At 38.3% G+C, this 10,838-nt stretch overlaps 1 protein-coding gene across 4 annotated transcripts in view; it reads right to left on the reverse strand.

The window, feature by feature from the left end:
* Positions 1–4,374, reverse strand: part of st18 (ST18 C2H2C-type zinc finger transcription factor) — a 39,933-nt gene extending 35,559 nt beyond the window's left edge. For 3 of the 4 annotated variants that reach the window (XM_058644768.1, XM_058644758.1, XM_058644784.1), the window contains exons 1-2: positions 4,280–4,374; positions 3,114–3,288 (exon numbers count right to left, since the gene is read on the reverse strand). In XM_058644768.1, the coding sequence (XP_058500751.1) occupies positions 3,114–3,288; positions 4,280–4,333 (229 nt within the window). In that variant the 5' untranslated portion in view covers positions 4,334–4,374. The remainder of the gene's footprint in view (positions 1–3,113; positions 3,289–4,279) is intronic. The other variant, XM_058644777.1, reaches the window with a different exon arrangement.
* Between the last annotated feature and the right edge of the window lie 6,464 nt (positions 4,375–10,838).

A 10,838-nucleotide genomic window follows, 5' to 3' on the forward strand; every position in this document is an offset into this window, starting at 1 on the left:
TGGGTCATTGATTTCCTTTTGTTTAGATCTTGGTTAACTTTGTGGAGACACAATTATAATTTGTTTCCAAACAATAAATTCAATCTAACTTGAGTAAATTACATTTCCCTATGGCCTCTTCTGCGTCACTTTACATCAGAAATGGGTTGTTATGAAAAGGCTTTGCGTGTGAGTGTCTGCTTTTCTGTTTATTTTTATTTATATTTCTGATTAGATATTGTGTTTTGCTGTATTCGAGAAGGTGAGCGCCTCCTAAGATCAGCGAGAGCTGTTGTGACTTGTCAACTACAGTGCAGAGAATTAATCTTGCAGTTCTCACATCAAGGCTGCACATACAAATATTTCTTGTTGTGACCCATCTATCAAAAGTGCCAGATAAATGCTGTCAAAGTTTGTCTGAGACATGACAAAATGCTGTTGAATAAGCACATGTTGTCAGTCTTAAAGGCAGGTCAATTTTAACGCTATCAGAGCAAAATGTACTTTATATTTCTCTATATTTGCAAGTCAAATTGCAGTTTTACAGACTACTTCATTGAAAGGCTGTTGCCTTACTCTTCAGCTTTACAACTTTGAAAACTTCAACAGATCCAGACATTTATACTTGACGATTTCTCGCATCATCTCTCCAAGATAGTGATAATACGATTTCTGTGTTTTTCGCTGTTGAGAAACAAACTGGATTATGAACAGATCACTACATAAACAGCTTTCTAAAAGGAGGCAGCTATTTTAAAAAGGGCTGAAGAAATGCAAAGAGGGATTTAAATTTTAATTTGAATTTATTCCAGCAAGTGAAAGGTTCTTTTGAGAGGGGATTTCAGCAAAGATGATGGTATTTAAAAGTGATAAACAAGCATCTAAACCTCCAGTGGAAAACAGTCATTTTGCTTCTTTTTAGTGTGGGAGAGGAAATGGGCTTGCTATGGTCACATCCAAAAAATAAGAATAAGTAATAGTAGTAATTAAAATGTAAATAAGCAAGATCCACGGAGATATTTCAACTGATTTCTGTCGTAAATTGTGTAATTAACATTTTGTCTTGACATACCTTGTGACTCTGGATGTATAGCTATATGTCCTCAGGTGCAAATTCATGTTCTCGGTGTACTTGGCATCGCATACTTTACACTGTATATGGATGCTTAAAAAATCTTTCACACTTATCACATGCGATTTACATCCTGTGCCTCGACACCAAAATTTAGGACTTATGTTGATTAAGGATTGTGGTTGTGCAGTTTGAGTTTGTCCCTCAAAAATGAGTGAATACGTGGCTGAGTGAGTCACTGTGGGCAGTCACGTGTCACATTTGTGTGACAAAGGCTGTGATTTACCAAGGTTGTCATCTATGTTATTTGTAACATATGGATTGTGAGGATGTGAACAGATTCATAATGTTTCCATTCTCCCATGGATGACCAGTAAACTTAAGCAGAGAAACCTATGCCACACAAGAAAGACAAAGAGTTACATCATTTTGTTGAAGAGTTAATCCGATCATGGACAGTGTTTGAGCATTAGCTATCTTCGGGAAATGCCAGCAAAGGCGCTAAGTAAACCTATTTTACAAGACTCCCTCACAAGGATACAGTGCCAGTATTGGGATAAAATTTCACACAGCAGCATGGCACAGTCACATAACCTAAGCAGGCTTAGGAAAATACAACACCACAAACTATTGCACTTTCTTTCTGTATGTTTGTTGTCATACACACAATGTTCAGATGAGTGAGGTGAGTTTGGACATAAAAGCCAAAGTGAACTAATGGCTGAAAAGCACACACTCGATACTGCTGTAAATGCTCTGACTTGTTTAAAATGGTAGATTATGGCAGTGTGCACCTGGCATTCTGCAGGCTAGCCTGGCAACACTCCTCCCTTATAATTATAATGAACACACAGTAATTCAGGGTTGAGGCTGAAATACGAACGATGTCCTCTGAGACAGCTTGTTTTAATGGTTATGCAGAAGAGTTCCTAGAAGTGCAGATGGCAGATGCTGTGCCTTTGAAGCTATGTTCAACTGTACACTACAAGGTATGGAAAGACCATAGTGTGAGGCCGCGTTGCTCTTGTGTGCTGCTGAATTAGACATTAAGCTTGTTCATCATCAACACTAATGAAAGATATATACATTTACTCCAATAATGATAGCCCATTATACAAAGCAGTTAGATAGGAGGACTGCATGGACAGTGTGTTTCCTTCAAAACCCCCACTGTTCTTAGTTTGTCCACATAGGGGTGCATTTGCTCACAACTTGGGTCCCTTATGTGTAGTCTTTATTAGTCTCACATGCCTCATTTTAGTTTTTTCGAGGGTTTAAAAAAACCCAATGTAAGATACAAAAGAGAAGTCAACATTTTATGCAACAGGAAGTATAAAAAAGATAAGAGCCAAACGCTACATGACAAAACGATCATAAAAAGTATGTGTCATACTATATGTATGTATGTCCACATAAACACAGCACCACTTTAAATGTATCATACTTGGTCTGGTTTATGAACATAAAAGGTATATATTTGTAGCTGGTCACAAGGAATACAGACAGCGCAGTCAATACATAGTACCATACGTCAAGGCTATGTATATAAAAGAGTGTAGAGCCTTTTGAATTGCAACAACAAAAAAATGTTAACTCTGAGAAAAAGTTTTGCCGCATTAAAGTCACATAGGAGCCACATTAGCATGTGAAAAGAATAAACAGGAGCATTCTCAGTTACAGACTCCACCTGGCTGCTCACCAACGTCCTTGTCAGAAGTCCACCCACCGCACTGGCTAACACTGAAAGACCTCCTGGGGACCACAGTGACCATTCACTCGGTTCTCTCTTTTTCCCATGCACCTGTGACTGTTTTTGTGTTTGCTATTTTTTGCTTTGTCTTTTTCTGGCAACACTGTATCATTGGAGACACACTTTCCCTCAAAAGGAATTCTCCTGCCCAACAATGTGGTTTGTTTGTTCACTGGATATGGCAGGCCAGAGAGTCAAATGAAAAAAAAAACAAGTCACCACTGTAATAATTAAAATTGCCACAAGAAAAAAAAAAGCTGGGAGACAGAGTAGTATGAATGTTCTCGATATAAGAAAATAAGGTACTGTTACCAAGTGGTTTTTTGGCGTGTTGGGGGGCTTCACAGGTGCAGTTGGAAAGGCTCTCCTCCTTACTCTTCTCGGATGGCTCATCCGGCTTCTCCATGGTTCTGGACCTTAGAGAGCTGCTTTTCCATTTTCCAAAGGACTTTGCCACAATCGCTTTGTCCGCTCCTTTCATTGTTTTCTGTAAAACACATTTACAGCATGACTTCCCAGGTTTATCCCTCTTGTGAGCCATCTGCCCCCTTTTTTGGCTCTCAATAAACCTGGGCTCATCTTCCCCAAACCCAAAGTAAGAGAGAATTAGGGCATTGTGTGCATATGCATTCTCTTAAGCATTCCAGAAAATTTCCTGATTGCCCTGGCATCTTTTTTAGAGAGCACTTGGACATTGTTTTTCTCCTGACATTTTGCAGCTCTGTGTGGAGAGAGTGGCACTGATTGAAACACTGTAAAACAATACTTTGCAAAGTACCCACATAGTAATGGGAAAAAGGAAACTGATAAAAAAAAAAATAAATAAACATGTTTTCATATTTAATCCAACTTAAAGGAAATAAAAATAGCACATTATGCCCTAATTGAGTGCTGTACAGTCCACAAATACTATTACAAGGCCGATCAGGATTAGCAGTGAACATACCTAGTTATCTATTTCTGAGTGCCAAGACAGCTAGCAGTGGGCAACTAAATTTCAAAAGCTGGCAAATCCAGTTGTCTCCTAAATACAGAAAGTACTTAAATCCAGAGCTAACAGAAGAAAAAGACGGATAAAGGGTGCTCTGCATATCACCGAAAAGCTTGTGCACTTTTCAGAATCACTGGCTAGGTTAAACAAATATGCTAAGTAGAGATCAAAACAATCCTTTGATCTGTAGCCTAGTTTCCAGAGGAATGGTTTGGCTGTTGTTGTAAATAACTTGTATAAATCTATACACCATTTGCCTTCAGGTAATATCAAAAGTGCCAGGGATTCACAGGCAAATACCTTGTGGTTAGGAAATAGATCAGATAAAAGCACATAAATAATTCAACAACCCTGCACTCTGACATAGTGTGTGTTAAAGCTGAGTTTTTAACCCCATATGGCCATTTTACTAGTTTAGTAAATCACACAAACATCAATAAGGGACATAATAATAGAAGTAGAAGTTTTTGGATAAAAGAGTTCCTACCTTCAGCATGCCATTCAGGTCAAACACAGAGTAAAACATTGTGCTAAACTTCATACACAAGAGGCTCGAAGAATCAGAATGCAGAAGCTATGCAACTTGCTGACTAACTTTGCCCTCTGTTTTGATCAAGCGCACAAAGAAAAACGCTGTCTATTCAAAACAGACAGCATAACTCTTTTCAGAGAGGGGGGGACTGTGAACAAACAAGGCCATGTCCTGAGCTGCAGTCAGTTTCCCGTCAGGCGTCCACAGTGCACGGTGAGGGCCACAGGGACTGGGACAGGCTGACACCACACTCACAGGCAACAGAACAACTTTTGTGCACACTAACATCCTCTGGAGCGTTTTATTTTCTTTCTACTCAAATTTGAATAAGTGTGCCGCTTCACCTCAACCCCTTAGGTTGTACTTCAAAAATGAGTGAGCAAAATTAGTAAAGATAACACTTTAAACAACAGTAAGTGCTTTACATTCCCCTCTGAGTAGTTAACATCACATTATCATGCAGACAAATTATCAGCAGCAGCAAACAAAAATGATGGAACAATAATTAACACTGATACTCACAAAACGGTTTTGAAATATAACCTCTAACTTGTTATTCTACCTCAAGACACATGTATTAAAACTACATCAACATTTTAAGTATTGAGCTTTAGCAATAATGAGTCATTTAACTAAAGCTTGTTAAACACAACTTACACAAGACATGATGCTACACTCAGGCTTTACCCTCTGTCTATACTAAGAACTACATTATTTTAAACTCAATTTGTCATCTCAGGAGTTGTTGTAGCCAAACCAACCACATTTGTCAAGTAAAGCCTTAAACAAACAGGTCGAGTCAGGGTGCTATGCTCGTTAGCACCAGCTAAACTAGTTATCAGCAAGTCATGTCTCAAAAAGATGAAGAAAAGATATTTGAAGAAGTTTGAGCTGACCTATTTCTCATTCAAGCACAGGTAATTAGAGACTTTTGGTAATAGCTTTTTTGAAAATGACATTATTCATACTCACTTCATTAGTGAAGAGGCTACACTAGCTAACGTGGCAGCTAGTCCTGCTCAAATCAGTAACAGACCAAACACTGGTGTAGGTCCATGTGGTCTATCACGGCTGTTCTTGCAAACTTTTTCATTGTATGTAGAAGAAAAAACAACAGAATTAGATTTTCTTGCTTCTCTAACTAGAACTTGACTGTAATTAAATTATGTTTCACAAAGTAAGTTCCAGTTTAAATATAACATTTCTTTCACACAACACATGACCTTTCTGTCTGTTTTAATTAATTTTTTTTTATTTTTTTTTACTTGAACTTATTATTACCAACATTATTTAGTTTTGTCTGACTTGAGGAAGTTTTCTGGGGATGTAGGATATGGCCCAAGGAAGAAATTATTAAATGCTGGTGGTGATGCGAACACGAATGTGGATAAAAAAATGTAACAAAAATTGGAATCCTTATGTGATGAGGAATGGGAATATTATGAATATGAGAGATGGAGTGCCTTCTGTAGTCTGAAAACGTAGCTAGTATAACTAGTTTTGATTGTTGATTTAGTTGAACCTTCATGACAAACGAGAAAATGACTGGCTGTTTGAATAAAGGTTAAATGATGACAAAGAGTCAAAGTAGGGACCATGGGAAGTAGATAGGTATGAATCTAAAAGAAGGATGCATACATTCATTTATACAAGCGATTTAAATCCTACATGCTCATCTTAGGTGTTAAGAATATCACAGGAGCTTTATCTACCTTCTCTTGAGTCCCGGAAAAGCAGGTTTGAGACAGAACAGACTGTGCCATATTCTTGACCTGTCTGCCTCAGATGCTCGCTGTATATGGAACTGAATACTGGATGTGAATTGTATCATTCCCTGTGTCAACTTGTTAGATGGCAGTTGCTGTAGTGGAGTGGTGAGAGCGGCACATATGCATTATAGGAGAAAATTGTGAAATGACAGATTCCGGGTGTGATACTGAGGGAATGACTAACTAATAGGAGGGGTGCTCCAGGCTGTTAGCTTTGAAAAGCAGTTTGCACATTACTTTATCTTGTCAATCAGATTCCTGGAATGGAAGAGGTGACTGATAACTTGAATTAATTATTTTCTTATTGCATGCATGTGTTAATTCATGTTAATTTATGTCCCTTACAGGCCCAAGCCAGAATATCCAGAGTAAAGCGCCACCTCTGGCACCCAGATCACCACACTACTCTCTTTGCATATATTTATATCAAATGAAGAGTGTGTTTTTTTCTTTTTTCTAATCCTGTTGGAACAAGGACAGACTGCCAAATTAGATTTTTAAATGTACTTTTAATCTGTTCTTGGTTTACATTTTCATTTTTTTTCCCATACAACTGAACAACATGGAGCAGTGTTTACGGCTATGATGGGATTTTAAAGTTACAGATTATTTTTTATAAGCAAATCACACCCCTTTAAACCATACCCACTTTGATTTAACGGGATGCTAAATAATATAAAGTCAACAGTTAACATGCAGACCCCCTTCGATCATTAATTCTTCATGTAGTAAATCTAAATTAATTAAATAGCCCATCATCCAAAGCGGGGCTTATGTTCATAAATGGGGCTTCTTCTTTCTTTTTTTTCTTTTTCTTTTTTTTTTGAAGTGAATTTGAGCCGCTGAAATTGTGTGGCACGCACAGAGCACACTTTAAACAATTGCATTTCGCTAAACGTCTTTAAACATTTTGACAAATTTAACTTCCCCTGAACACACAGGATAAGAGGAAAACATTTCTCTGATGAGAACAGAAACAGCAAGAAGTTCTAACAAGGAAAAGCCTGCCAGGTGGCGAACTGGCTGCACCAACAGAACGCACAATCTGTCTGCTTCTCCTTCCAAACCATTGACAGCTGCCATCACCAGCCTTGCACACTCGCACTCAGTGGCTCCTCAGCTCCCTGCCCATCCCTCTTTAGTGTTTCCTGCTAACCTCCGAGACAGGGTCACCTGGCCCCCTAGTTGCCCGTCTGTGGGGCCCTGCTGGCCCCCTGGAGACCTGCCTGCATGGGGGTGCATGGCTAACAGAGGTCTAGTAAAGTCTCTTTAATATGCAAACCAAGGGGCTATGCCTTTGACCTGAGACCATAGCTTTTCTAACAGTGAAATCCAAAAATATTCTAGTGATGTACAACCATTAGATGTGATTAACAGTTTTTGATCTGCTGGTTATTTGATATCTTATGTTATAACTGACAACAGTATATTTGGGTATTTTCTTCAAGCGGGTAAGTCATTTTCAGTCGTGTTTGCGTGATTGAATGAGATTATATTCTCTTAATTTGAAAAACAATTAAAAAGATTGTGCACTTTTAACATTTCTGCTAAAGTGTTTCTCTTCCGTGTGAAACCACAGCACACTGATGCACAGAGGCTAAACTGAGGAGAGCTCCACAAAGCTAGCATTGCAACTGGGCTAAAAATAAAAACCTGGCAAAGTTATTCTGATCCCTTATTGGTCCCATAGTTTGATTTCACATTTAGCATTTGCATTCCCCTCCGCATAAACATTTCATTCTTCCTCTCCTGCAGTACAATGAGACTTGAGTGACTTTGGCAGCAGATTTTGGATCGGTGCTCCTGAATCCACCAGTGTATGTTATCAGCAGGTAAACAAGCTTTCGAACAAAGCCATAATGGAACTGTAAGCAGCATAAAGAGGCTCATCTCAAAAGCTATACAACCCATCAAAGCTGGTGTCATTTCCCCAACACTGCACTGCAGCTGGAAAATGCATGGCTGTTAGTTACAGTTTAAATCGTCTGTCTATTTTCAGACACTTCAGAACTATTTGTATTGATTATTTACTTGTCAGTGAGCGGCCAGATTACCAAAATAAGACAACAGATTTTAACGTTTGCTCGATTCCTCTGTTTTGTTTTGTCGTTGGGAAATCAAAAAAAAAAAAAAAACTGTGTCATGCACTAAATTAATGGGATTTGCACTATAGGGTATTTGAATAATTATTTTCTGCAGAGAATGAAATACTTCAGTCTATATTTGGAAGGATTACTGATGGCATTGAACTTAATGTGAAAATAATTTGCCACATGTAGCTATAGCCTACACTTTCCTCTCACAGATGCAATCTTGTTAACCACACGCATGAATGTCTGTCACCAAAGTTTCCACATATTTGCCTTTTGGGCCTCGATCATGCACAAGTAAACCTACGCACTCTCCTCCCAGTGAGTGGAGAAGCCTCAAAGCTTTCCTTTCATATGCTGCATTATTTCTATGGCGGTAATTATCCATAAAACTGTGCCATCAGATGTTGATGATTCCCAATATGAACCCAATAAATGTATTTAAAATGTGAAATTATCATTTTTATGTGGATATGTGTTACTAATAGTGATTATGTTTGTCATGTGGGTAGAAAATCAAGCATCCTTGTATCGCGCGCATCCTCACATATTTCGCAGACATTTCATCACACGTTTAATCTGCCCCTGTCGAAGATTTCCCTCTGAACCTGTCGTCAAGGCAGAGAAGGGGACAATGAGGGATGAGATTATGAAGCATGTCTGTTAAAGCATGTCTGTTTGATCATCATTCTGTTTAGGTGAAGTTCTCTTCTTGGTCTCTTCAGTCCTTGACAGCAGATACATAACCTAATCTCTTTCCCTAACCCTTTTCTTCGGCATGAATAGGGTGGAAATGTGATGGCATTAAGTCGATTTACACCTTGGTTTGCAGTTTCAGCCTTAATGCCTCTTGGCTCTTCTTCAACACACTCGTCCCATTTAGAATTTGAAGATATAAATGTTATGTTGAGGCTTTTCCCATTTATTTTCATTTATCCATCATTTGAAGTTCATCCATATATTTACTCCACAATAAAGGCTTGTTTATTTGCAGCTCCATCTATCGAGTGCAGAGTCAGAGATGCTGGGAAATAAAATACAACTTGTGCATTATCTTGAAACGCAGGCGATATCAGTGACAAAGGGCAAGATCTGAGACTGTATGACATTCTTTGTGAGTCGTCTCTGACACCGTTTTGATATTTCCCATTTACTCATCTAAACCTTAATTTAGTGCCTCCAGCACATGTTGACATGCGAAGAAAAGCTATTATAATGCGCCTTTGAATTTCAGCTGATGGCATTTGAAAGCTGCATTAATAAACCTGTCCTCGTACAATCACTGCAGTACACAATGTAACGTCAACAAAAAAAAGTTCAAGTTGGTTTTAGACCTGACACCAAATAAAAAAATCTTGAATCTGAATGTGCTTCCCATATTGTCAATAAAGACTGTAATATAAAATTAAAATTTAAAGACTTATTTTGCATGAATATGTTTATTCCAAAAAGGTGCGGCGATATCAATTCATTAAGAACTGATACATTTTCCAAAATAAACATCAAATCATGAATTTATTTACATTGTCAGCAATACATCTGAAAATATGTTTGTGGCCCAGGCTCTTAGGGTAAAAGTGTGCTGTTCCTGTAAAGTGATCATCTTTTATAAGTTTTTCTTCTTTTAGATATTTTATTTCTGTGGATACACAATGTGCCCTGTATGTTTACATGAGTAGATCTTAACTGTTCTTGTATTTCTTCATACTAACAAAAAATGATATTCTCAGAAGTCAAATCCTTCACTCATGAAATCTTGACTTATAACGTAGCTTTATCTAATAACACAACGGTTCCTTTTGAATATATACAAGTCTGTTAAATTAAATACATTAAAAAAAAACACAAAAATGCAGACCATGCTTTGCTTAACAATAGATATTATTATTTATGAAACGTATACAGCTAAAGAGAATTCCTTGCGTGTTTTAAATCTAAAGTTTGACAGCAAGTCAATGGCTGTTTTAATGATGGAAATAGCAAGAGACTACACATGGCACTGGTAAATCCCATTCAGCCTGATGAGAGCGACTCCCAGCAGCACTGAGCTCAGTGGGGGGTGGTAAACATTTACACTAAGAGTCTGTCCAGTGCACATGGTTGGTGCTTGCCAGCCACCTCGGTATTGAATGTTGTGTTGCATATTTTGTCATTCAGGCCTGTCCCGAAATTGTAGGAATCACACCATCAATTTATGAAGGAGCCATCCAAATGTGACAACAGGCTTATGCTAAACGGAGAAAATAGAGCTAAACATTGTTAAAACACCCCTAGACCCACATGGTAGAGAGCGCTCGGCAGCGAGCTGCTATGCTCCCCGCTGTGAACTGGGAAAGTGATGTTGGTGGGCTTCCTTCTCCATAGGGCCGCATCGTTCTTGGGCCCCGATTTGAAGCCTTTTTGAAGTCTGTTTCCTGCAGTAGCGTGCCAACATTAATGTTTCCACGAAAGCAAAAGTGCGAAATCAAGTGAATACACTACACTGTGCTATTCCACACTGACTCCTGAATCCCCCGGAACATTTTTTTTTTTTTTTTTTTAAAACGTCATTAAAAAGCCATTTACCAGAGATACCCCCAGCTAACTAATGTGTATTTTACACTCTTTGTTTAAGATCAATAAGCTGTAATAAAAAGCAGTTTTCATTAGTTTGTA

Source organism: Solea solea, chromosome 1, assembly GCF_958295425.1.
Source record: "Solea solea chromosome 1, fSolSol10.1, whole genome shotgun sequence".
Classification (NCBI taxonomy): Eukaryota; Metazoa; Chordata; class Actinopteri; order Pleuronectiformes; family Soleidae; genus Solea; species Solea solea.